The sequence below is a fragment of the Grampus griseus genome (genome assembly GCF_964374135.1).
Source record: "Grampus griseus genome assembly, chromosome: 18".
NCBI classification, from domain to species: domain Eukaryota; kingdom Metazoa; phylum Chordata; class Mammalia; order Artiodactyla; family Delphinidae; genus Grampus; species Grampus griseus.
In genome coordinates, this window is record NC_139012.1 from 15,380,218 (window position 1) to 15,407,853 (window position 27,636).

At 36.3% G+C, this 27,636-nt stretch overlaps 1 protein-coding gene across 5 annotated transcripts; it reads right to left on the bottom strand.

Moving 5' to 3' along the window:
• Window positions 1–204: 204 nt before the first annotated feature.
• GPR180 (G protein-coupled receptor 180) lies at window positions 205–26,171 on the bottom strand. Of its 5 annotated transcripts, none has more exons than XM_082675977.1 (10): window positions 25,965–26,171; window positions 23,377–23,535; window positions 16,706–16,906; window positions 10,063–10,243; window positions 9,871–9,920; window positions 6,694–6,851; window positions 3,566–3,757; window positions 1,554–1,631; window positions 1,047–1,143; window positions 431–566 (listed from the first exon to the last, which is right to left on the bottom strand). In XM_082675977.1, the coding sequence occupies exons 1-9, from the start codon at window positions 26,107–26,109 to the stop codon at window positions 1,054–1,056; spliced, it is 1,254 nt and encodes a 417-aa protein (XP_082532103.1). In that variant the 5' UTR covers window positions 26,110–26,171; the 3' UTR covers window positions 431–566; window positions 1,047–1,053. The 5 variants fall into 5 exon arrangements, 3 of the variants coding, with proteins under 3 accessions (XP_082532102.1, XP_082532103.1, XP_082532104.1); XM_082675978.1 differs by having other exon boundaries at window positions 449–566; window positions 1,034–1,143; XR_014298103.1 differs by lacking the exon at window positions 1,047–1,143 and adding an exon at window positions 2,625–2,772 and having other exon boundaries at window positions 532–566.
• Window positions 26,172–27,636: the final 1,465 nt, after the last annotated feature.

A 27,636-nucleotide genomic window follows, 5' to 3' on the forward strand; every position in this document is an offset into this window, starting at 1 on the left:
TTCATAACTGGACTTGGTTTAGACATGTATAAGCAAGTAATCATTTAACTGATTACTTTTTATAAGACTATCAAACCTGAGTTAATTATTGATATAAGATGAGGCATTATAAGTGGTGAATCTCTTACCAAAATACCATATAATTCTTTTCATCTTTATTTCCATATGGAAATTGCATAAATGACCTTATAACAACACTCTTTCTTGAAAGTTTATTAAGTATATCTCAAAACATTTATTACCTTTTTTTCAGTTTGGTACTGCTTAAATGCAGTTGTATAAATAACATGCTCTGCTTTCTCTGTTCAATTTTTCATACCAAAAGTATGAAAAGAAAAGTCACTGTATTTGAATCCTTATTGCACTCTGGTAAATAAATTTACTTTTCCTCTAAAGAAAATCAAGTATCAGAAGTGAGGGCGACTTTTGTGTCCAGATGATATGGTCAGTGGCAGTGTTACTGAGGAAAGTGAAGAAACTTCCCAGTAAAGACTGTGGGATAGAAAGAGTCTGTAGAGAATCACCATGGAAACAGACTGGCAAAGGATAACGCCTACTGTAATGACCTGAAAAGAAAAGAAAGAGAATGCTTTACTGCCTGCAAAAACAGAAATTATATTCATTTTATCATGGACCTATAAATACTTTATACATATATAAACTTATATATACGTTATATAAATATACATAAATAAAAAACTGTATCTGTCCCATCTTTACTGTGTGTACATTTTGTAAAAGAAATTTTCAATAGGAAAATGAGACTAATGTTCAACTATAATTGTTCAAAAGTAAAATTCCTTTAACAGTTAGTTTATAGATGTCAAAATAAGACACAAAAGAATAATTTGCTAAACCATCTTCTCAGGGTGCATGCACTAAAGAAAGTAATAGGAAAAATCAGACTCCTGGCTAATCTAGTAATAGGAATAAAGCATGCCCCTACCTGAATGCTGGAGAGTGCTCTAAAAGCCCTTTCCGAAATTCTCAAGTCACTTCTCTGTTTTTGTAGACTACCTTCCTATCTATTTACCCTTTGTAAATACCTCAGGTTCAAGAAACATTTGTGTGTTCAACCGCACACTGCATTGCTTGTAAAGGGCTCCTGGCAGAACTCCACTTCGAAATGATGGAGTAATTCACCTAAGAAGGTAGGTATCAATACAACCAAAATGTGGCATACTTGAGCATGGCATTCCAGTCTGCAGGCTGTTAAAGCAACTAGACTGACTTTTAGAAAGCTGTCTTGATTTTTAACATTATGTAGCAAAAAATTTTAATCATTTTTTCTTAACTACAAAGATGAGTTATAAATTTTATAATTTAATTTATAAAACAGTATTATGAAATTGGCTAAAATAAGAATAACAAAAGCTATTTTCCATCATTCTGCTTATAAACTAAATTTAAATACTCACTGGTTCAATATTTTGTTTCAAAGTTTTATTTTAAAGAATCCAAGAAACCGCTGAATGGATAAACAGGCCTTTCCTACTTTAATAATTTCCCAATAAAGACTACAAAAAACTATTTTGATCATGTATATTATTTACCTTATCTCTTTGGTAGTCATTAAAAATGACAGAAATGCATGCAAGACCTGGATGGCATAAAAACCACAAGATACAGCCCTGAAACAAATGAAAAATAAGTCAAGTAAGCGCAGCTATGCTTTGTTTTCAGAATGTACCAGGTAAATAACAATACCAGCATATTTAGGGGGTCATGATTGATCTCAATTGGCCTGTACAGTAGAACTTGCAATAAAATGTAGAAATATATTTGCTATTGTTGTGACAATGATATTCTGTTTCTAATCAAATGGGTGTTTTTGGAGTATTTAAAATCTTACACCTTCCTCATACATATATTTTGAGGTTTTGATATATAAGTAACAAATCTGAGAAAAACAAGGTACAAATGTGTAATATTTCTATAAAAAACAAGTAAGAATATACATTCATATTTGCATATAGATACACAAAGAAATTCTGTAAGAATACACAAAAAACTGACTAGCAGCGGTTACCTGTTTGAGATTTAGTACAAAAGACACAGAATTAGGCGAGTAGGAATGGGAAACTTTTTAACACTATACTTTTCAAATATATATGTTCTATTTTTCCTAGAACATGGCAACTTATCCTTTTCCAAAATTAAATTTGAAATAAAATAATAAGTTAATACTAGTAGCTGTTGAAATGCTTGGTATATTGAGGTTATAAGAAAAAAAACAAGATACAGAAAAATGTGTTCACAATGCTACTATTTGTATAAAAGTGAAGGGAAATATAAATATATATATATTTTTTGAATTTTTGAATTTTATTTATTTTTTTATACAGCAGGTTCTTATTAGTTATCCATTTATACACATTAGTGTATATAGTAATATATTTTAAATTCTCTAAAAAATAAATTAGGAATTAATAGCAGTGATTATTTGAGGAGGTGATAACTGCATAGATGGGAGAGAAGAAACACGTTTGCTGCTTCTTAAATACTTTTGGATGTTTGAACCTATTCAAATAGTTATATTAAAACATATAAAAATTAAAGTTTAAGAAAAAAATTTTGTACTGTTTTAAACATAGAAGAAAAGAAGAAATTTAGTTTTTAAATACCTGAAGTATATACTGACTTTTGAAACAATAAGCACTACTGTCTCTGGGAAGAATTCCGAAGTGAAATGGCATATCCTTGCCTGTTTGGTACTCAGAGGCCTGACATGGGTTCCTAGGGCTGCAGCGGCAGCTTTAAAATGCTCCACATCTGGAATAAAGAAGGAATTTGGCCCTCCTCCGTCTCAGCCTTGTTCTACTGAGACTGTCAACTAGGGTGGGCTGACCAAACAGCTTATCAGAATGATGCTCTGAGTTGCCAAGATGATGGGTTACGGATTCTCTCAATCTGACCAAAAAAATATAACTTTCTAGGAAGGGAGGCTTCTGTAACGTTACTGACTCAACCTGTCTCCTGATCTTTTCCTTTATTAAATGGATACAGAAAAAAAATCCATTTGCCTTTAGATCTCACTAGCATAAGAAGGACACAACAAGGGGGAATGAAGTACACATGATCTCATATGGATGACATGAAGTGGCTGAAACGTAGTATGTACTCAGCCTCCTGGCTCCCTCTGCTTATGCTGAAGGACGGCTCTTCATAGTTTGTTATAAAACATTGCATAATTCTGGGAGTAACAGTTCATAGTCCATTAATGGCTGTTTTTTGAGACATGCAAACCGTATCCTAATTTTTTTATTAAAAAAATTCTGATACTACAGAAAAAATGTAAAATCCCTATTGATAAAGAAATTATAATACAGGCAAAACGGACCTGCCAAAGATTACATGGAAACTACTGTTTCATGAGTTCTGCAAAATGGGGATAATATCATCTATATCTCATAAGTTATGAAGATTAAATGATTTGAAGCACATAGAGTACCTGGCACGTAATAAAACCTTACTAAATATTAGCATATGGTTGCTCCTTAACTTCCCAAGTAAAGCAAAATGAAGTTGATAATGTGAAGAAGTCATTTTCTAACCAAACCCATACTTTGGCAAAAGTGATATAGAACTCCCTCTTGAGTGTACTTCTTTCCACTGTGATGATCTGGTAGAGTCCACAGCCTAATGACAACGCTAGGCAAATTCTTAAAACAATTAGAAGGATCCCTGCTAAGTTGTGGTGTGAATGGTGGCTGTGAGGACTGGTATCTTCAAACTGTTCCCAAAGTAGCAAAATACTCTGTAAAAAACAATATTTAGAGAAAAAAGTCATGTCTACTTACAATAAGGTACTTTTTTCAACTCTTTTCTATATCCCCTTAACCAGTATATAAACATTCCTAAGAGGCTCTAAGATTTATCAGACTATATAAGGTGTTGATTAATAAAGCACAAGCAGTTTTTCCTTCACTGATACCCTCAGCTGGAGAAAAGGGATTGTAATCAAATGAGACCACATGCAAGAGAGAAAAAATGCTACTGTTACCAGGATTCAAGTAAGACAGCTCTAATGATGAAAGTAAGTCGAAAAGATGAAGAGAATAAACATAAAACTTTCTTCTAAATCTCTTTCTTACTTCAACACTTATTAGGAATCAAACCGTTCTGCATTCAAGCCCATTATCTCAGGATAAACTTTCAAATATCTCAGTATCTTTTGTAATCCAGAAATTAACAAGTCAGAATTGTTGATTTCAGACCTCATTCTTTTCCCACGGTAACTTCCCTGGGTAAAGGAGAGTAGATTTTCAAGTCCAACATAGCATCCAGGGCACAGTTACTTATCCTTATTTGTCTGTTCACCTTTTTTACCATATTGTTACTATCCCAGTGTAAAGCTCGCAAGTTCTTCATTAAGTTGTTCTGTTTACTGCTATTCAGTAGAAATCAGTGCCCACATTCCCTCCACCTTTACCAAACAGCAATCACTTCAATTACGATAATTTTCACCATCACACATGTCAGTAGCCCTCTGTGCTCCCTTCATTTGCCAACTCAGCCTTCAGAATTGGGTCTTCAGTGGCTTCCAAAGAATTTAGGTCGAAACTCCATTATTAAATCCAATTTTAGGCTTTATGGGGTTTACCAGCAACCACTTCCTTTCCTCATTCTCAAATCTTCCACCCTAATTTTACTCCAGCTACCATTCTCGCTAGGTGAACTCTTTTCTCATCTTGCACACATAAATTTCCTTCTTGAAACAAAAATTAGATCTTTATTACAGAAATTCATTCCTCTACGCCAAATTATACCCGTCTGATTCCTTAACTTGCATTTCTAAACGTAACTCTTTACAACAAAGAAGTGCTATTATAGAACTATCATTTCCTGCTATGTGAGGTAATGGATATGTTAACTGGCTTGATTGTGGTGAACATTTCATAATGTATAAATATATCAAAACATCAAGTTGTATACCTTAAATCTATATAATTTCTATTTTTCAATTATAACCCAATAAAGCAAAAAAAAACCCCAAACTACTATTTCCCATGATTCACATTTTTACATATTCATACTCCCATATTTCCACATACGTATGCTAATGCAGGACCTGTGGAATACACTGTACACATTTACGTGATCTCTTGTTGCCTGTCTCGTCCCCCTAGTCTGGCTGCTGTTGAGAGTCGGGCCGTGTCTAATACATTCTTCACAAATGCTCACATAAACTCTAGGGTAGTGTTATAATCTCAATTTGTATTTGTTTATGATAATGAATTTAAATTGCAATGAAATAATGAAAATTCGATTTTTAAAACAGTTATTGAGAAATGAGAATTTAACCTGATATTAACACTACTCTCCATAAATCCTGGATCAAAAACATTAAGTTGGCAGAAATTACCCTTATTTTAATCACCTCTAATTCAGTTCTTTCTCACTAGCCCTCCCATCCTGGCATTATCTCCTTTTTAAATATCAATATCTGTGATATGGTCTCTTTCTAAATCAATCATGTAAATTCAATAAACCTTCACTCAGCACCTAAGGTACTAAAATAAGTACTAGAGGTAGATGGGCACAGGCCTTACCCTTCACTAGTGAGTTTTTCCATTTATTTAATGCATTAAAACTTAGATTATGATGTCCTTTACAGAGCCCAGATGTATATTTCATTTTCATCTATAGCTGATGGTCACAAACTCAATACAAATTTTTATGTTTGTATCTTTCTTCTTAATTTTTATAAATCCATTGTACATAGGCATATGGAGATCCTAGAATAATGTCTATAGGTCACTATAGAGAAAAACAAAAAAAAGGCATAGAGGACTCTTCTAAAAGACCAAGTTTGTTTTTACATTTGTTTTCAAAAACAAGATCCTATTCTTTTTTATTCTACGTTTTGTTTTTTCTTTAATCTGATATTCACTTGAATTCTTTCATGTATAAAGTAGATTCTGGCCAATGAATGAATCTCAAATTCATTAACTGACTCATTTAATATTGAGTACTTACTAAGTGGTAGAAAATATGAAAGAAAGCTCTTAATTAGGAAATGAGAATCTAACTGAATATTAAATATACTGCACTGAAATAATCTGATAGGAAGCTCAGATTCAGGTAAATTACAATGAAATTCTACAATATACATATATCAGCACTCAGAAAATTAACAGGTTATTTATCTATCACTCTTTTTTTTCCCATTTTTTAAAAATTGAAGTATAGGTGATTTACAATGTTGTGTTAGTTTCTGATGTACAATAAAGTAATTCAGTTACACATATATATACATATTCTTTTTCAGATTCTTTTCCATTATGGTTTATTACAGGATATTGAATATAGTTCCCAGTGCTATACAGTAGGACCCTGTTTATCTATTCTATATATAGTAGTGTGCATCTGCTAATCCCAAACTCCTAATTTATCCCTCCTTCTCCCTCTTTCCCCTTTGGTAACCATAAATTTGTTTTCTATGTCTGAGAGTCTGTTTCTGTTTTGTAGGTAAATTCATTTGTGTCATATTTTAGATTCTACATATAACTGATATCATATGGTATTTGTCTTTCTCTTTCTCACTTACTTCATATATGATCTATCACTCTTTAAATTCATAGTTTAAAATGACACAAATTCCTCATGGGTCCCAGGTTTCTTGACATGAGATATGTTCAAATTTGTATTTCTCAATATTGCAAAGCAGAAACATTTAGTATCACTACTAACCTGTGTTATGACAATGAAGACAGCAATGCCAGTGGACGCAGGAGTAGAATCCCACTGGAGAGGTCTGCTCTGAGACTTCTTCATTCTGACTATTGTCCAACCCATGCATAGACTCAGAAGTAAGTATAACATTTGAATTTGGGAAGCGATGTCAAAAACTAATGGGAAATGAAAAGCAAAGTCAACTGAGTTTTCACAATACGAAGAATTTTATCCTTTTTTTTTTTTGGTCACACTGCGCAGCTTGTGGAATCTTAGTTCCCCGACCAGGGATTGAACCTGCGTCCTCAGCAGTAAAAGCATGGAGTCCTAACCACTGAACCACCATGGAATTCCCAGATTTTATCCTTTTTGCATTGAGAATATAATTATTTTATTAACCACAAAAGACAGGCTTTTTAAAAAAGAAACTGATGAAATTCAATAAGAGATATTCATGTATAATAATTCTAAAGAATTAAAATTTTGCCATTAAATTTGTAAACTTTCTGAAAATAGTTAAAACAATGGCAATACTCCTATTTTTAAAAATATATATGTGTCCATATCATATCTTTATTAAGGCCAACTTTAAATCTCTTTGTTTCTTATTCTTCTTAGTTTTTCTAATTACAATCTATAACTCACTGCTTATGAAAAGAAACAAATTTTAAATATAACTTCTGCAATGTGGAGAATACTTCTGGGTTGTTAATTTTTTTTGGTGGCTGACCTATAATATGAAGAGTATTTTCTAAACCTATCAATAAGAAATAGCATGACAATAAAACGCAGCGCTGCTGTAACATCCAATTATGTTGGCCCTAGTGTCAAGAGTCCTGAAGACGAATGAAGCGCTCCATGCATTAGTGTGATGTGCCACCCGGTGGCCATCGCTTACACTGCAGGGGAAGCTGGCTGTGGTAGAAAAGATGCAACGAAACCGCCTGCACCCAGTTCAGTGCGACAAGAAAATAACAAGCAATAATACTTCAACTGCCATGTGTATTCATTTTAGAAGTTCTATTTACTGATTTTTTAAAAAATTATTACTTTTTCATCGGAGTGTATTTTGATGTGGATTTTGGAATAAACATGTGATCACAATTCAACAAAATAAAACTTTCTTCAAATTGCCATTTATAACTTTGATGTCTATGACTTTTATTTCTTTTATATAAAGATATTCTTAGAGAAACAGATAAAACTAGCTGTAGTATCAAACTTATATTAAAAGTTACAAGCCAAAAACTTATTAATAATAGACCTTTTCAGCTTTATTTTGCCATATTTTTCTCCAGCTCTGCCACCCAAATTAAAACCAGATACTTTACATTTATGCTTATATGTAATAGCGAATTCTAATACTGAACTGTCACTACACTTTAATGATATAAAGTGTCATGGCCTTTCAGAACAAGCACAATTTTCTTACACCATAGATTTTAAATGACTGTGATGCTAATTATTTTTATTAAACATTTCACAAATACATATTCAATTATTTAAAGAAGTTAGCCAAAGGAATATCCCTAGATAAGTTGCTAATTAGCAAAAACAAATACTGGGGAGGAGGGAACACTGATTTTCTGGCTCATTTCTTTACATACTAAGTAATGCACATATTGATATAATACCATAACTGTGAGGGTAGCTAGACACTGCTTATCTGTTCTTGAAAAATAAGTAATGTAGATAAAATACACAGATGACACAAAAACCCCATTCTGTGGAATTTGATTAAAAATCTTCATTAACCAAACCTGTTGTCAGAACTACCAAAAATGATCAACATTGATTTATTGCAGTTTTTTTAAAAAGACTTTTGCTTTTAACTTACCATGAAGATGCCAGACAGCCTAAAACACTGTTTTGAATACAGTAGACACTCACAAAACTTCAAAAGTCCTTGATTTTAGTAACAGCTTTGCTACTGATGGGCCTCTGTGTGCTTTGCCTCTTTGGACCACAATTTCTTCATCTAAAATGCATAAGCTAAATTATTTCTATGCTCTGTCCAGCTTTAAAACTCTAGGATTCTCTTAAACATCCTGAGTCATCTAAGAGAAAACAGGGGTTGAAACCAGGGTTCTAGTAATGTCAAAAAAGGAGAAGCAACTCTTGTTCATGCCCAAGAGGTAAACAGTATCCATCCTCTTCACAAGGAAAAGGAAAGATTCTAGAAGTTTTAGAATCTTAAAATAGGCAGCAAGATCAGGATAAGTGGGTCCTGAGATGTTTATAGAGATTACCATAAGATACCCTATTAAAGAGTGAGGAGACTAGAAGAGAAATATGGAAATATAAGGAAAGTAAATCCTAGAATGTCTTCGTATTCAGAATCTGCTTTTTTAGAGCAGGATTGAGAATGGCATATGACCTGATGTCCCTCTAAAGTTCCCTTTAAAAAGTCATGATTATAGGAACTTTTAGTTTTTCACCATCATATTTAATTGAAAAACTACTTCACAAAAGTTCCTCTTATAAATTAAAGAACAAAGCTGAGAGGTCAGCTCAATTACAGGTATACGCTATGGCTCTGGGTTAGAAATAGAGACAAAAGAGTCACAAAAGGGATGAAAAAGGGAAAAAAAACCTTTAGCTTTGTGGTCAGAAAATTTGGGTCTAAATCTTGGCTCTACCATTCACTAGCTGACTGACATTTGGGAATGTACTTCCTGTCACTGAGCCCAGATTCTTTATCTGCAAAATAGGGATAAGCATATCTACTTCACTGAGTTTTTATTGAGGACAAAAATGAGAGAATGTGGGAATCTCCTGGTCGTCCAGTGATTAAGACTTGGCCTTTCCAATGCAGGGGGTGCGGGTTTGATCCCTGGTTGGGGAGCTAGGATCCCGCATGCTTTGCAGCCAAAAAACCAAAACATAAAACAGAAGCAATATCGTGACAAATTCAATAAAGACTTTAAAAATGGTCCACATGAAAAAAAAAAGAGAGAATGCATATAAAAATGCTCTAAAGACAATGAAGAGCTCTGCACATTACCTATGACTAAGAAGAAACTAAATAGGATATGTGGAGACTAAATGTATAACCTTGTTTCCAGCTGAGCTGAATCTAACCAACCTTGGATAAAAAAACTGTATTATGACAAAAAGTAATTGACAAAAAAGGAAAACATACAAGAAGCAGACAGCAAGTTTATGTTTTAAAAAAACGCTCAGTAAGATACTCACATTCTGCCAAACTTCCCATAAAAGGTACCCCTATTCCATCTTTGGAGTAACTGAAGAATTGAAGAGGAGAATATTAGCATCAATTACAAGTGTGAAAAAAATCATTCATAATCAAAGCAAGCATAATTTTGGTGGACTAATTAGGATTAATTAGACGTAATGATGAACACAGTTTTAATGGTTTTGAGTTACCTGGAGAAATGAATGTAATTAGCAAAAGCTGAACCAGCTTGTAACAGCAATGCAGTTGTCAGAACCTTTAAAACCACGTGCATGGGTCCTCCTTTCTTAATAGCCTGCCACAATGATTGCGCATAAATGCAAGCAATCACAAAGTACACTAGGACCAGGAGGAAAAAGAACTCATGTAACCCTGTGAAGAGAAGAAAGGAACAAGCCAGTTATAGTGTTGGGTTGCTTTCAAACCTTCCCATCAGTATATTTCCAGAACTTGCTTTTTAACTGAAGTCATAGCATTTACTTTTGTAAAAGAAAAAAAAGGAAGACTGTTGAAACAAATAATTTGCTACTTTAGGATACAGTTTTAACTATAAGAACGCAGATTAAACTGAAGTCAATCTATAAGAAATCATATTGGTCAGGGAATAAGCCCAAAGACTCACCACAAGATCATAGTTTTGGTCGAAACAGTAAATTAAAACAATGATTTCAGCATTCAGTTAGATATGCTTTTTTACCCCCCAAAGTGGATTTCTTTTATAAGACGTTTAAAAATAGATTTAGTCAGTCAATAAGAGTTTTATATACCCTGACAAAGATTCTCAAAGTGTGAGCCCTGTGCCAGCAGCACCATCAGTACGGAAGTAGTTAGAAAGGCAGATTCTTGGGACTCAACCCGTATCTACTGAATCAGAGATTCTGGGAGTGGGACCCAGCATTCTGGTTTTAATAAGTCCTTCAGTGATTCTGATACAGCTAAAGCCTAAGAACCAAGCTCTGGAATGTATCATAACCTTAAATTCCCATTTGGACAAAGCGTCAAAATACCTGTCACGACCAGGCCTCCTTCTGAAGTAAATGGCATTCAGCTCTGTCAAACCTATGGAGACCATGGGACTCCACTCCACAGGTGACTGAAACTGAAACACCTGACCAAGTGGCTACCAATCCAAAGACCAGTCACTGGCCAGCAGCATCACTTGGTTCTCAAAGATACGAAGCCAGTCATGTTCTTTTGGGACATCAAACCACAAAACATAGAAAGGATGAGGCAAGAGAAACTGGAGTTGAAAAGAGTTGATGATGGAGCAGGCCAAAGGAGTCAAACCAGGCCATGATGAAATCAAAATTCTGGGCAAGCAGAAATTTTGAATGAGCAGAGGGAGCTGGTTGGTAGAGACAAGAACAGAGCATAGGAATGTGCAGATTTTATATTAAAAATGGTCCCAGTCATTAAGCAGCCTCCAGTTTCTACCAGCAGCTTTTCAGTAGTCTTCACACATCCTCAAGATAAACACCCCTTTTTCTGTGTTACCTGGAACCTTTTGACTGTGTCTTCATTTTTCAGAAATTTCAGAAAATTTTATAACGAACCAGGGGCCAGCTTTGAGTTTAATGGCTTACATTTACTTGGTTACATCTAAACCTAGTCCCTAATATTAGGGCTTTTATATTCTATCTAAATAACACTGGATATCGTGACAGTGGCTGTAGCTGTCTCCATTCAATCTGTGTATGAACGTCTAAACTGTACTCACTTCCATTCCAACTGTGACCCCTGAATCTGCTCTGGCTTCCCATGTGGGATAAACTCCAAACAACAGGCAGAGAAGGGAATATTTACATTGTATGGAAAATAATTTTAGAAAAGTAATCCAGAAGATACAAACAGTAGGAAAAATACTCAATAAACAGTTCAATCTCAATCATGTTTTTGGCGTTGTTAGGAGAAAGAGAGAGAGAGAGAAAGACATATTTCAGCCACTGGGTGTCTCTCTTGCTCTACGTACATAAATGTTGATGGTCCACTTCTCTAGTCTAGGTGAGAAAGTATGTTTAGACTTCAGGAAGAGAATATCAAATAACAGAATGGGCATATTTTCTTTTAAAATTCCTGATAGAGAGGCGTATTCTAGCTTTAGAAATAATGGGACAATAAACCTGGGATTGTTATAGTAATGGAACAAGGCATTATTATAAGCTAAATATATTATAACTGTGTGTCAGTAAAAGTATGCTATCCTGTGTTCTGAATCTGTTTTTACCTTTTCTTCTTAGTATAAAGAATTAAACATGGCATTCTATTTAAATTTTTATTTATTTATAATACTTTACAAAATATTCATTACAAGATAAGGTTTCAGACGCTATTAGCTTAGAAATGCACCATGAAAAGAAAATCCCAGACTATTTATTGAGAACCAGAATAATATAGGAGGAAGGGACTTTTGAAAATAAGACACATGTCACTAGCAAAAAATGTTTTAGGATTATTCAAGATTAAATGTATCTTCCATAAAAAGCTAACATGGTAACCAAAAAATTATTTCATTGAGATAATATATTAAATAACTTGAACTAGGACATTTGTCCTACACTTTGCTCATTGCATTTTGCATAAATTATTCCTACCTTGACCCTGATACTTTAAAGATAAAACTCTGGGTCTGCACTCAAGTGTTCTTTTAAATAAACCACCTCTAGGGGAAAAAGTCTGTTTTTTTTTTTTTTTTTCTCTTCAACCAACTTTACTTTTGTTCTGCCACCATCCTTCACAGGAAAGTAATCTACGTTCACCTTGAAATTAAAATCTAATTTTAAAACAGGTGGAGGGCTTCCCTGGTGGCGCAGTGGTTGAGAGTCCGCCTGCCAAAGCAGGGAACACGGGTTCGCGCCCCAGTCCGGGAAGATCCCACATGCCACGGAGCAGCTGGGCCCGTGAGCCATGGCCGCTAAGCCTGCGCGTCTGGAGCCTGTGCTCCGCAACGGGAGAGGCCACAACAGTGAGAGGCCTGCGTATCGCAAAAAAAAAAAAACAACACACAAAAAAAACAGGTGGATACTAGGTATTAACACTTACATATACACAAAAGAAGAAAAACACTCTTAAATGAGCATGCAGTAGGTGACAAACACTTATGTTATAAGGGAATGAGCAGATTTTAAGGCAAACTTAACTGGAAACACTGGCAAAATTCAGTAGGAAGAAAACTTCCAGGACAGCTTTAAAAAAATTCAGTTCCGGCTAAATGATGGAAGATGGGAGAAAATAGGGTAAGAAAAGGAGAGAGTCAATGGGTCATGAGGCAGCCCCTGGAACACTCTCGCCTACCTGTGATGCTTGTTGTCTCAGAACCCCAATGTCCATCCTACCCTCAAGGGTCTCAAGATAAATCCTGATTAGTCTAAACCAATTAGAGAAATTCCAATATTCCCCTTTCCCAAAGAGGTAAACCTAACCCTTTACTTCGACATGTTGGTTTACCCTTATCAACTTTCTGATACCTTCACTTACATTTCTCTTATGATGTTAGACAATGAGGTCACGTGTCGAGTTCTGGCCAATGAAATAAGGGAGCTTCTGGGAAAGGTTTCCTTGCTCTTAAAAAAGAGACATTGAATTTTGCAATTGCCTAGATGTACGGCCCAGACTGCTGCAGTTAACTTTGAATATGAGGGAGCTGACAAAGCTGACAGTCAGAGGATAACAGAGTAGGATAATGTTAAATAAACTACCCTGAAGAAGCCTCAGAAATTATTGTCATGTAAGAGAATTAATTTCCTTATTGTCTATACCACTTGCATTAGAGTTTTCTGTTACTTTAAGTTACAGAGCCAAAGGTAAGATCCAACCCATTATCTTTCAGGATAACGGAGGAGAAAAGGGAACAAGAGAAAATAATAAACATATCTGGAATCTTCAGAACAGTGAGATGGCAGGTGTGACAGAGCCTGTAATACCATTCCAATGAAAACCAGTCTACTGTAGACAACAATGCTTTAATTCTCAGGATTCTGAGTACTTCTTCTTTTGGTCTCTACCAATCACAAATACAGTTAACAAGGATTCTAAGTTTTTAAGAGGTAGTTTTATTTTATTCTACCTTGAAGCATGATATTCCTATGCAGTATTTTGTCAAGTAGCATCAAACTTGCCTTAGTCTACATTCAAAAAAACCCTCCAAAACAAAAAAACCTAAGTCTGTAAAATACAGGACTAACTAAAGTCTCGTAGATATAAAATACATAGTTGGTTTGAAAGAAAACAAACTGTAAGATTTAACCAGAGTAGCATATAACATTAATTGTAGCTTTCTGCACCAGGTTATTCTAATTCAAACCTCTAAGATACATGCTTTAGCAGTCAATTCTCAGTAAAAAGCATAGCAAATCAATTTTCTCTACTTAGGGCAGAAAATTAGTCAAATGAGGAAAAGTTTCTAAAATGAACTAACTGGGAATTATTCCCTGGAAACAAATTCTATACCTGAGGCTACAGAATAGGAAGAATCCCTCTTAAGGCTCTACGCTGAAACCAGCACATTACCAAAACAATGTGGAATATGGACTTTTAGCTAAGTGGTTCTGCACATTAGAATCAACTTCAGAGCTTTGACCAACTACAAGTGCCTGGCTTCCACTCCAAAACCAAGTCTCTCTCTCAGTCTCTGGGGGTGGACATCTGTATTTTTTCCAAAGCTCTCCACATGGATACACAGTGACAGGTTGAGAACCACCGATTTAGACTTCAATGTAGAATTAATCATATTTTAAGGCATTTAAATAATAAAATGATGTGATCCTTGGAAATTATGCCAGACATCTAGCAATGAATACTTTTGAGTACTTATGGCACTTTTTAATAATCAATCCCTACAGATTAGCCTTGCACAGAATCCCATGCTTAATGAATATCCATGTTATAGTGAAATTTCTTCCCTCATTTAAATACTCTTGGTGACGTGACCAAAGTAACTCTCCCCATTCTAGTATAAGAAAGACAGATTTTAGACATGCTATAAGTATCAAATCAAAATCAGTCACAGGAGAAGACGGGTCAAAAGGAGTCAGGACTAAGAACTGAGTCAGAATGGTTAGTGGGAACCCTAAAGAAAAAGCTAGCCATAATTCAGGGTGTTGAAAAAAAACACTAGAAGATATGGGCAAGGTTCAGGATGAGCCAGGGTAAGGATGACTGACATTCAGTAGTCCAAGCACCACACAGGGCACAAATGTCATTGCTTTATGGCCTACGGTCAAAGTTCAGATATCAAACTGGGAATGAGGAAAGAGTCCAGGAATGAGAGCCTAATAAGGAGGCAAGAAAAAGAATATCAGGATCCAGTGAGTCTCATGGATCCATATAATAAACAAAACCACCTCGAGCCTCCACTCTCCTGCCTGAAGGCAGGAGGGGGAAGGGCTACCAGATGTGGACTCCACTAGAGGCAGTAGGGTTTGCATGTACAGCGACTACAGAAGAGCATTACTTCCTGCTGAAGCCTGACCAGTCCTAAAGATAAGTGTCATATGAAATAATGAAGCCTTAGAGTTAAAAGAAACCTTAAAAGCAAGTTAATCCAACCACCCATCCAATGCTATCACTAGACCTGGGTTTCATCAATGCCTTTCCAAACTATGTAAAATAAATGTCAATATCTCTTACTAAGATAAAAGAAATGGTAGGACAGAATTAACTTTCAATAATGATCTACATTGATCCAAAATAGTATCAAGTGAAATTTAACCTTTACATTCATTTGCACTCAAAAACAATTATGTCATTTCCTTCACAGTAAAGACTTTAAGAATGAATTATTTTTAAATGTTTAGGACCCCATTCTGTCACTATGTAAGTATTTTCTCAAACTAAAGGATATTTTTTAAAAAGTTTCTTTCTTCATACATTAAGTCACTTGTGACTTATTGTTTATAACACAAGCTCCTTGAGTTGCTTTTCTAGCTGTGGCAATTTACACTGTGAGCTTAACAACTGGTTTAGTCTAATGTGGCCTCAACTCCTGGCCTACCTCCACCCACTCACCTTGATGGCAAATGTAATGCAATGGGATTGAGCTTTTCTCTAAGCAGACTGACTCTTCCAAGTGGGTAATGAACTCATGAAGAGGTAAACACCTAACCCTTTTTTTGACAGATGGCCTAGAGATTTTAGTTTTCATTCTGACATGTTAATTTACAAATCCATAATATTTTATAGCATGTCCACCATTAATCACAAGAAGTCATTCATTTCTGTTTGGGCTAGGAATTCACTTCAGTAGGGCAGAACATAAAATTTTGTCAACCTAAAATTTTGATGAAATATTTTATGGGAGTAGATTTAATTTTGGAAAGTTTTATCAATTTTGATCATTTCAAAAATGGTTGCAATCTCCAATAAAGGCAACCCCTAAATATGTTCAAACAACCTAGTAAAGGACAGCTATACAAAGTAGTGGAGTTTCTATCTCACTTAATCACTGGGTTACTAATTTAGACTGCTCAGTTTCTTAACATTTTTCTGTTTATAAAAATAAAGCTTGCTTATCATAAAAACAAAAAGATTTAGAATGTAGAAACTGAAAATTATCCATAATTCTACCACCCAAAATATGGAAACAATCTGTTACTATTCTTGTCCTGTTTATTCTCCGCATTTTTTAACACACTTGGAACCACACAATACAAAATTTCCAGTTCTGCTTTAAAACTTAATAGTACAGCTGTTACAATTCTATAAGATTTATTTAACCATTTGTCTACTGTTGGACACAAGTTGTTTTTAATTTTCAGTATTCTAAAAACACAACATGAAGATACTTGTGCATAAATCTTTTTCTGTATTTAGGACATATATTTAAATACATATTCTTACCAGATTCTCCAGCACTGAAATGATCAAATGGATTCCCTTCAGCATCCGGGTTTAGTAACATCATTTCAAATGGGATATCTTCCACCTGAGAATTCTCATTGTCCTCTTTGCACGTATACTTGTCTGCATAGAACACGTGCCACATTTGTGGATATGGAATCTGAGACACTGTCAGATTATGTTCAGTCTGATTCATGGCTACTTTAAAGAGAAAAAAAATAGCACTTTCAAAGCAAAATTCTCAAATGTATTCATTGTTTTAGTCACATAATCAATTTGAAATGAGAATTCTTTTGTTTAGTTCTTATTGTCTCAGTAGTCCAAGCCCTGATGTAGTATTGGAATAAGTTCTGTAAGTCATAAAGCAGGTAAAAATAATGTATTTTAACCAACCAAAGGAATCACTATAAAAGTTCTATGAGATACCACAAATGACTAGAATAGTTTCACTGAAACTCTGAATTTCAATTTTAAGTATTTTCAAAGTTTTCAAGTGAGTTAGCAACACTAAACATTTTTTTGTTGTGGTGGTAAAATGTACACAATACAGAAGTTACCATTTTAACCATTTTTAAGTGTACAGTTCTCTATTAAGTATATGCACAATGCTGTGTAGCCATCACAGTAACATTTCTGAAAATTACTTGAGTTAAATTTAAAATGGAGCATTCAACTTTGGAAATTATTATATCTAAAAACTATGACTGACAAACACCTGCAAAAGATTTCCCAAAATCTCTTCCTGATTTGTTATTCTTTAAAAAGGTACTAAAAGTCGAAAAATAGAAGTTACAGGAATATGAGTTGTTATACTGGGTCACATCTATATAGTGTGTTGGGCTGGGGTGGGAACTCATGAATGTTGGCCTCACACAGACCTGTGCTTGCATCCTGGCTCCAATCCTTACCTTCTATATGACTTTGGGCAAGTTACATAAGCAATGACACTCACTTTCTTCATCTGTAAAATGAAGATAATACAGCAAAGAGCTGATGCAAGGACTAAGTTATATGAGTCACTTAACATGGTATCTGTCATATAGTAGTAGTTGCTGAATAAAGGTTAATTGTTCTTTTCCTTTCTTTAAAATATGGTGATTATACCAATAAGTGGTTCTCAATCCAGGGCAATGCTACTCCTCTGCAGGGCATTTGAAAATACGTAGGGACAGTTCTGTTGTCACAGCAATTGTTCTCAACTTCAAGATACTTGAAGCGGGGCTGTGCTACACCTCATACAATCCAAGCTTACGTGACAAAGACCCGTTCTGCCCAAAATGCCAGTAGCACCCCCTTTGAGAAACACTAAGTGATGTCTAAGATCCCTTCTCAATCTAAAACTATGATTCTGACCTAAGAGAAACTCACTACTACCCTGAATGTTGTAGGAAAGTGGCGTCTCAAACACTATGTGTAATAAAGACAATGGAAGAGTTAGAGAAGCAAGTCTTACGAATCATATTCATTACTTAACCTCTCTAAATTTCTTTCTTCAGTAGTAAACTTAAGATACTTGCCCTATCTGACTCAGAGTTCTTGTGAGGAGCAAATGAGACAGTATATGCAAGTCCTGTGTGGAGTCTGATTCTCTATAAAGTAGAGTATTCTTAAAATATATGATTATGTTGGGTGCAATTCCCAAGTCTAGATTGCCCCCACTGCATGCCAGTCAGTCTTGATCTTTTCCTCAACTGAAAAAATGAAACTTTTTAATAAATAAAATACATTTCTTGAGATAACTGGAAATTTGTATATGGAAGAGATTTTAGAGGTTATTATGAAATTATTCATTTTCTTAGATGCAGTAATGGTATTGTTATGGTAATGGTTATGGAGAAGAATGTCCTTACTCTTATAAGATGTATGCTGAAATACGGTGAACTGCTCAAGGCACCCATAGCTTATTTTCATTTCAGTTAAAAACAAAAATCACACACATACAAACATAAAGCAAATATAACAAAATATTATTGATAAAATTATTAAATCTAAGCCAAGGATATACAGATGTTGGTTGTACTATGCTTTCAACTTGTATGTATAATTGAAAATTTTCCTAATAAAAAGTTGGAGAAATATTATTTATACGTTGTCTTTATAAATGAGATACAGATTTATCTTGTCAGAATTCAAATTTTGAGGACTTAAACTTTACATTTGGGAATTTCATTAATAGTAGTTAAACTGGACAAGATGATTTTGTTAAGAATACCACAGCATTGTTTTTTTGGATAGCTTAATTTAGCTGACATTTATACTGTTTTTCTTACTGCACAGCTTCTAGAAAAAAGTAGCAAAGACTCTAGTTTCTCCAGTTTCTGTTAAATTGATGACCTTTAATAAGAATTCAATATATGATCAATAGCAGCTCAGAAATAAGGCTTTTGAAATGTGCAGCTCAAAATTATGTAATCTGGACTTCATTATATAAAGGCTTTGCTGTGTTGAGGTTTTATCACTTGCACTTTTTCTCTTAGATAAAACAATATAAAAATTTAATCATTATATTTTCACCAATACACTTTTTGATGTTTCATTTTAAATTATGTAGATCTACATCAAATAAAAACAAAAGTGTGCTTCATAAAGTGATATTGGCCTCAGTTTTTGTCTTGCTGCCTTTTTCAGTACGCCTAGGAAATAAGCCTCTTGACAAAACTGCATGTTCATTGTTTTTGAAACAAAAGACTACAGCACAGCACGCTTACTGTATGCTGATGTAATGAGTACCTCAAATATTAACAAAACTTGAATTGCAGAGAATGGTGTTGAAAGGCTAATCGCCCAATAATATTATAGAGGAAATGAATACTGTTAACAAAATTACCCAGAATAATAAAATACTAACACCTTTAAGCGATTTATACAATATACCAAATGTACAAGAGGAAATATATGCATATGATGTAAAAAGATACTGAAAATGTTTTATATACAAAGTTACATTTAATTCTTATAATCTGACAGCAAATTTTTTTGCATATAAACTCATCATTTTCTGTGCATTTAAATATCTTCTTTGTTTGCTTTAAAAACCTACAAAATAGTTTTTATCATTTAAAAAACTGTGATGTTTTATGAATTACTGAAAGAGAAAAAAGCAAAAAGTAAGACTGAAAAATAATTTCTCAAATATTAATTTGGGAGAATGTATAATCACAAGCAACATTCAACACTGAGATTTTTCAAATCTACTAATCTTTTCATAGTTTACAGCAGCAATAAGGTTTTACATAGGAGTTAGGCATAGTTAATGGGCTCATCACCAAGCAGGTGAAAAGCTATTAATTCTTAAAAGTCTCATTAATGGTAAGGAAATGAGAATTATTTCTATAAGGAATTATTTTCAAATACGTGATACTACTACACTGTCATGAATTTAAGGATATGCTTTTTGTTTCAATGCATCAGAGCTTCTAAATAACAATATACTATAAATATGAAAATAATATATAAAAGTTGGAGAATACAGATTTTGTTAAGACTTGGCTTTTGTTAAGGGAAAAAGAACTGATTACATATGTAGAAAGTGATATATATGTCATTAGTACTCAATTTATTTCAGACCTCCAAATTTAACAAAAAATCTTCATTCCTCAAAAATTCCAGTTTCCTGAGATCTTCCGTTCCAACAATTCCAAAGAATACCCTTGCACTTAAGAGTAGGGAAGAGGAAGGGAAAACAGAAAAAGAAACAACAGCAAGAGGTTTTATAAATTATAGCTCTCTACATATGCAACTCCACCTAAAGAGTCATAATTAGAATCACAGCATTTTAGGACTTTTAGGAAGCTTAGAGAAAACTAGTTCAACTTCCTTGTTATAAAGATAGGTGAAGTGCAGCTCAAAGATAACAAGATCTTATTACAAGTTACTAGCAGTGATTCTCAAGTTTAGCTGTCGTTGCAATGCAGCAAGTCTCTCTATATACGTAAGTTCTGTGACTGAAGGTATTTGGCTGATAAAAAAAATTATGTTTTTGCAAGCGTATATAGTATATGATATAATATTGATCATGTAATATAAGAAAACAAATCGATTCCTATAGCTCAAAGCTTTAAACTGTCTGATAAGTTACTATTTCATTTAATTTCACTTTATTTTATTTGGCTGCGCCGGGTCTTAGTTGAGGCACTTGGGATCTTCCTTGACGCATGTGGGATCTTTAGTTGCTGTGTGCAGGCTTCTACCTAGTTGTGGCCTGTGGGTTTTCTTTCTCTAGTTGTGGTGCGCAGCAAGAGCACATGGGCTCTGTAGTTGAGGCACGCGAGCCTCTAGTTGAGGCGCTCGGGCTCGGTAGTTGTGGCGTGCGGGCTTAGTTGCCCCGCAGCATGTGGGATCTTAGTTCCCCGACCAGGGATCGAACCCACGTCCCCTGCATTGGAAGGTGGATTCTTTACCACTGGACCACCAGGGAAGTCCCTGATAAGTTTTTAATAGAGAAAGAAAAAGACTTTGAGGTGCGAAGTACAAAGCAAATGACCTACTAACCAAAAACCCCTCACTAAGTTCCATGACAATTCATCCTACAAATACTAAGTCAATGCTTAACTGAGCACTAGTGTATCATAAATTCTCACTCATAGTACCATGTAACTAACATTCATAGTCCTTATCACAATAGTAGTTTCACACTTATTCACAGTGAACTTATTTATACCCTCAGCAGCCTTAAGGACTGTAAGAGTGTCAGTATTTTGGTCCCTTGATGTATCACTAGTGCCTAGCATAGTACTGGAAGTGCTGTGAATGAATGAATGAATGAATGAATAGACCAAAAGAGCCCTGCTGCTCTCACTGATTGATTTTATAACAAATAAATAAAATGTAAACTTGTAACTAAAATAAATGCAGTGGAGGAGAACAGTCTCTAAAAACTCAAGTGTTAGTGGATGGACGAGCCAAAGAGGGGAAGGAAGAAAAAGCAGAGGAAAAGCCTGTGCAAAGGCCCAGGGTGGCAATCAAAGAACACCTGCGCTACAAATAAAATGAGGCCCAACGGGGCAGTGCTGTGAGATGAAGCTGGGGTCGGGGATAAGCAACAGCCAGACTCGGATGGCTCTGCTGATCAGATTAAGGAGGGCCGTCTTTGTCCCAGAGCCATAGGAACCCATGGAAGTACTGAAGGGCGTGGTGAGGATGCCAATGTGACATGATCAAACCTGCCATTCAGAAAAATCACTCTGATTCCAGAGGGGGACCGGCATAGCTGCAGTGGCCAGGTAGGAGCTACTGCAATAGTACAGGCGAGAGATTACGGCAGCCTGGAATAACATGGTGGGGTTAGAGATGAAGAAAAGTAGATGAAATCAAGAGATACTGAGAGGTAACTTACGAAACAAGAAGGGGATAGAGAGGTCAAAGAGGGCAGTGTTGGAAGACTCCTTGGTTTCTAGCTTATCCCCTAGACAGATGGTAGTGCCAGTTCCTGAAACAGGGAACACTGGAAGAGGACCGGGCTTGGATGGGCAAGGTGGCTGACATTATGAGAACTGGGAACAGAAGGCTAGAACTTTTTATACATATGTGCAACACCTAGATGATTAAATTGGGGTAGAAAGGAAAAGAGAATTGATAATGAGCATTTGTATGAATTTCCCAGATAAGTTCTAAAATTCAGGGTTGAGGTAAATAACTTTATGTAACTGTCTTTGATATCTGAATCCAGTCATTCAGGCTTCTTCAGCATACTGTCAATGTCATCTCACAAACCTAGACAAAAGATCCCCACAACGGGTGGCAATGACTGGAGACTTGTACTCTTATCCCTACTCAGGTTATGAGGGAACCAGACAGCTGCTAAGACTAAGACTGGATGTTTAGAAATGGCAGTGCTTTACTGACTAGACTGAAGGAAGAGTCAGAGACTCGTCATTATGCAGAACATGGTAGGGGAAATACAGGGGGGAAAGGGGAGAGGGATAATTCCTATTTTTTTCTCATGGATGTCTCATATTCCTAATTAACAACCAGTTAACTTCCAAGGGGTAAAATGGGTAGCATGGCATATGCTCTTCATCTCTATATTAAAAAGATCTGCACTCACTCTGGATGGCAAACACCCTAATGCATGGGACAGTGTTGCTGAGAATGGAACAGCTCAAGAATTCAGGCAACTAGAATAATAAAAGTAGAGCCTCTCCAGAGGCAAACCTAGAGGTTTATAAATGATGTGGGGCTGGTATATTCTAAAATGACACATTGTGTCACCATATGACTTGGTCCCGAGTCCCAATAACATGTTGCAAAACAGCATCACTTGGGCTAAATTATACAATTAACTGAGATAATGCAAGCTTAGTGTTTAGCTCAGTGCTACCAGATAATAAGCATTCAACAAATGTTATCATTCACTCCATGCTGCCACTTGGTCAAAATATATCTGCCATATTGGTATGAATTATGTGACCTGTGAGAAGTCTGAATGTAGGAACGTACACCTTTATAAATTATCTGGATATTTTTTCAAATATTTTGAATAAGAGGGGAAAAAGGCATTCTATCTTTTGATCAAGGAAAAGATTAGTTTCCTTAAACTTTAGCTTAAAATGTACTCAACAGAGTGTGATATGTGCTGTGCCATGAAACATCTAGATATGTAAATACTATACTCCCGACATTAAGGAAGAAAAAAATATACATAACGATCAAAGAAAAAAGGATATACTCACTTGTCAACTGAGCTTTGGATAATTTTTCGCTACAACTATAACCGTGACCGCTTTCCTGCAGCTTTAGCCATTCCTGGGCTTGGAACAGGTAGAGTTTAGCTTCCTTTCCAATGGCTACTGCTATGTCATTGATTCTGACGCAGAGAAGAGCATGGTCACCTGGACATTAGAACAAAAATTATCAACTAGTTTGGTCTTGTATGGGACTGAGACGGTAGGACAATTCAATACCTCTGTTTATCAAAATAGGAATTAAAAGAGCACAGTTTTTCTTAAATCTCATTTTAGCTAGGTAGGTCACATTAGAATGACCATCCCATTCAGATGCAAGTCAAGAGATCATTCACATTAATTATCCAAAACAATGTGTGGTGTTTCCTTATACTTCAGCTGATAACGCATGGTTTTTCACTGAATAAACAGCCACTTCTGTATGTAGACATTCACTGTGATAGAATTTTGCCTCATTTTACAACCACTCCACATCTTTAACACTTGCCTATAAACTATCCATAGAAATTTCCTGCCAAAATTTCTTTTGTTTTTTAATATAACATGGCTGTTAATATTTAATTATTTTTTAATATAAAAAACAAAAACATGTTATAGCAAGAAAGGTTAAATAAATGAGTTTTGGGGTAGACCTGATACAAAATTTGACATCTGTGACTTTTACAAAGGAATTTTCAGAACAATATATGTTGTAAGACAACTATAGAATGAGCCTTGTTGCACACAGCAACTACATTTAAGGCCCAGGAGAGAAACAGCAAAAAGTAGTTGCCTCTAGGGAAAGGGACTCTGGGTGAGGAGAAGGGAAACAGGGCTGTTTTTTCATCTGAAGATCTTTTTATTCTCCTGTTTCTGTTGTTTTTACTATTATCACTTTGACTAAACATTTTAAATAAATTTAAAGTTATAGTGTGTATCAAAAACCGTCTAAGTCTCTGATATAAACGAATTACGTTATAAATTATCAACAGCCTTAAAAGTGACTCTAAGGCCCTATTAACATCTTAAATCACATTCTGAATTAGAGTTCATATTTCAGTACTGTATGGTCTTAGTATATTATTTTCCTGAATTCGAATTCACGGAAAATTGGTAATAGTAAAATACACACACACAAAAGATAGAAAGTGTGTATGTTAATATACTTGGAACACTCTATTCCTCAATCTTACCTGAGAAATCTGGATTTACTACATGTTTCTCCTCTATGTTTATCAGGTAATCACCATGAAATATCAGGGTTGTCTAAACCTGTCTGGGAGTCACGAGTAATAAGCCGCGTCACAGCTTCCATACATGCCAGATTTTCTGGTAGTGTCCAGACTGTACCATTTATTGTAGTGACATTACTATCACTGTCAATAGTCAAAGTATAGTTACAGCCAGTTGATTAAGTAACTGAAAATGTTACCTAAAAAAATAATAAAACCCTCGAGTTTCTTCTTCATTCACCCAAGGTCTACTCCACAATAGATTTTGTTAAATGGATTGCATCTCCTTTTCTCAGTTATTTTTAAAACTTCAGATTAAAAATAATAAAGTTTCCCTTCCCTTCACACCAACAATTCTGTAATTCAATACTTTCAATTTCTTTCCCAACCAATTAGCTTCCTGTTTTTATTATCTTCTTCTAAGAATCCTCTCTAGGACAGTATTGTGATCTTGCATCTTTTAATGCTAAAGACTCTATGAATCAAGGATCCTAACCTCATCAAAGCAAATAATTATTTGAGATATAGTAGTAGTCAAATTAAGTAGTATATACCAAGAAAAACATTCAAATTTTGAGAGTGCAAATAAATAAGGCAAAAATTAGAAGGAATGCAGATTCATTCATTGAAGAATTATGGATTTTTGAGGGAGACCAGAAGGGAAGAATCGAATGCAATCTCATTCAGAAGGGCCACAGAGGATACAAATTATGAAGTTTCCAGGATACACTTGCACGCATTTCTGTAAAGTTAATTCTAGCCCTCGTGGTCCACAGTAAAGCTACTCCTTTCGTAGGGAGGTAACCAAACTGTCCCAGCAATTGTGACAACTAGATTATCAGGTGCTTTTGGGGGAGGGGTGGGTGATTCCAAAACCTCTCTGCTGCAAGTAGGTTTTAGCAAACTGATCTTAAGACAAAAAGAACAAAACCCAGGAAATCTAAGTTCTGGGACTTCACGAATTACGGTGCCTTAGTGTATACAATCAGGCTGAGAACGGAGCGAGCAAAGGATGCTTCTTTAAGCGAAGGATCTCGAAACTGGCAGCAGGAGAGTCATCAGCACATTCGTTAGGACAGGGAGGAAAGGGGAAACGGTCTTTTAGGTGCAGAATACAGCCACCAACCGGGGGAAGTGCTTATAAGGATCTGGGGAGCAGCAACACAGGGGCTGGCCATAAACGCATCCCACGATTCCGGGAAGCTGCGATGGGGGCGGCTGCCGGCCACGCGGGAAGCGCAGGTGAGCTGGGTGAAGTCCCCAGCCTCGCCGCCGCGGGCTCCCGGCTCCCCACGCGAGGCGGGGAGGGAGGGGCCGCGGGATGGGCCCACGAGCCTTCATCCCTCTCCCCGCCCCCGCACCTACCGTGGAACTCGAAGTGCCCGATGCTCTGGCCTTGAGCGTCTCGGGCCGCGGCGCTGCTGAAGCTGCCTCGCAGCGTCTTACCCTGGCTGCCGGGTGGCCACCAGCAGCAAGTGAAGGCCACCGCCAGCAGCCGCAGTCCCCCCATCCCCGCCTCCTGCTCGGCACTCACAACCCTGCCCCTAACCGCCTGTGGCCGCAGCCCCACGTCTACAGCTTGAGATGGGGAGGTGAGGGGAGAGACCGGCGTCGCGGGCCCGCCCCCGGGGGCCTAACAGCCAATGAGGGGGCCCCTCCACCACGAGCCAAGGATACCCACCAATCAGAGGCTGAAATGGGCGGGACTGCAGATCTGCAAGTCCCATCAGTCCCCGGCCTTTTGGCTAGTTCCCGCCTTTTTTATGGAGACTCAGGAGGATGTTGCTTCAGGTTACGGAAAAATTACTGCCCTCCTCTCCTCCGCGCCTGTGGTGCCATTGCGCATGCGCGAGCGCGCGGAACGGGCCAGAGAGGTTTCCAGGGATGTGTCGGATACGAAAAGGACTAAGAAACACACAACAGCAACGTTTCTGGTGGGGCGAGGAATACTCCAGCAAAGAAAGCCCTACGTGCCCATGTAACGTAGTGGACGTTTCCAATTTAATGTCTCAAAAGCACCTAACTGCCCCTGTCCATTTAACGCCTGGCCTCTCGGCACCTTCAACCGACTTTTTCCTCCTAGGTTTCCTGTCTTCTTGAGCTATGCCATCATCCAACAGGCCAGACAGCTGAAAATTATAGCGACACCGCCCCCGCCCCTTACCACCACCCCTCATACCTCTACATCCAATCAATTAAATGAAACAAGTTTATTAGCGCCTCTTCTGGACGGTTAGGTTAGGAAGTGCCAGCCACTATTCTATGCAGGCCACCATCTTACCATTATTTACTTGGCTTATGGCAACTAACCTGGCAAGTCAATTTTCCCGAAGTGGTTACACACAGTCTATCTCTAGCCTAGTACCACAGAAAGCTTTGGGAAGCGCAGTATGACTGTATCGCTTTCCTTCAAAGTCTCTCAGTTGTCTTAGGACATAACCCAAACTCTTCAGAATATGGCTTTCAAGTCTCTCGAATTTGTATCTCTCAACAGTTGATGTCCATCCTTACTGAGCCACTGTCAGTTTGCTAAACACACTCCAAGTTCTCCCCTCTGGGCCTATAGCACTTGCAGATTCCTCCTGCTGGAATACTTCACATATTCTACCATTCAGCCTCCATTTCATCTCCTTTTCCTACTTTACTTTCCCAAGGCACGGTAAGAAGCCTTTCTCAAACCCTCACATCTGTGTTAGATACCCCTGGTACCAGAATCCCTTACTGCCCTACCAGGGCAGTTACCACACTATTTTGTAAATGTCTATTGATTTATCTGAATCCCTTACTATATGGTAAGCTCCAGCTGGTCAGAGACTATGTCTGTCTTGATGAGAATAGAAGCTCAAAAATCATTTCATGAATAAATGTATATAAATTATTTTCATTTGACAACAAGCTTTTATTACATATAATCAAGTTCTCACAACAGACCTCATCATTTAGAAAAAGAAATCTTGAGGGAACATTTCATATATACCCAGAGTTTTCTATATCTCTGGATGACCAGGAATAAACTGGAGATATTAATATATGAGAT

Excerpts from the sequence above, each read along its gene's own strand:
- GPR180 (XM_082675976.1), bottom strand. The coding sequence starts at position 26,109 with ATGGGGGGACTGCGGCTGCTGGCGGTGGCCTTCACTTGCTGCTGGTGG. Across the intron at positions 10,244-16,705 it reads TTTCAGTGCTGGAGAATCTG|GGTTACATGAGTTCTTTTTC; the intron begins GTAAGAATATGT and ends TTCTCTTCACAG. Across the intron at positions 567-1,553 it reads ATGACTACCAAAGAGATAAG|GTCATTACAGTAGGCGTTAT; the intron begins GTAAATAATATA and ends TTTTCTTTTCAG.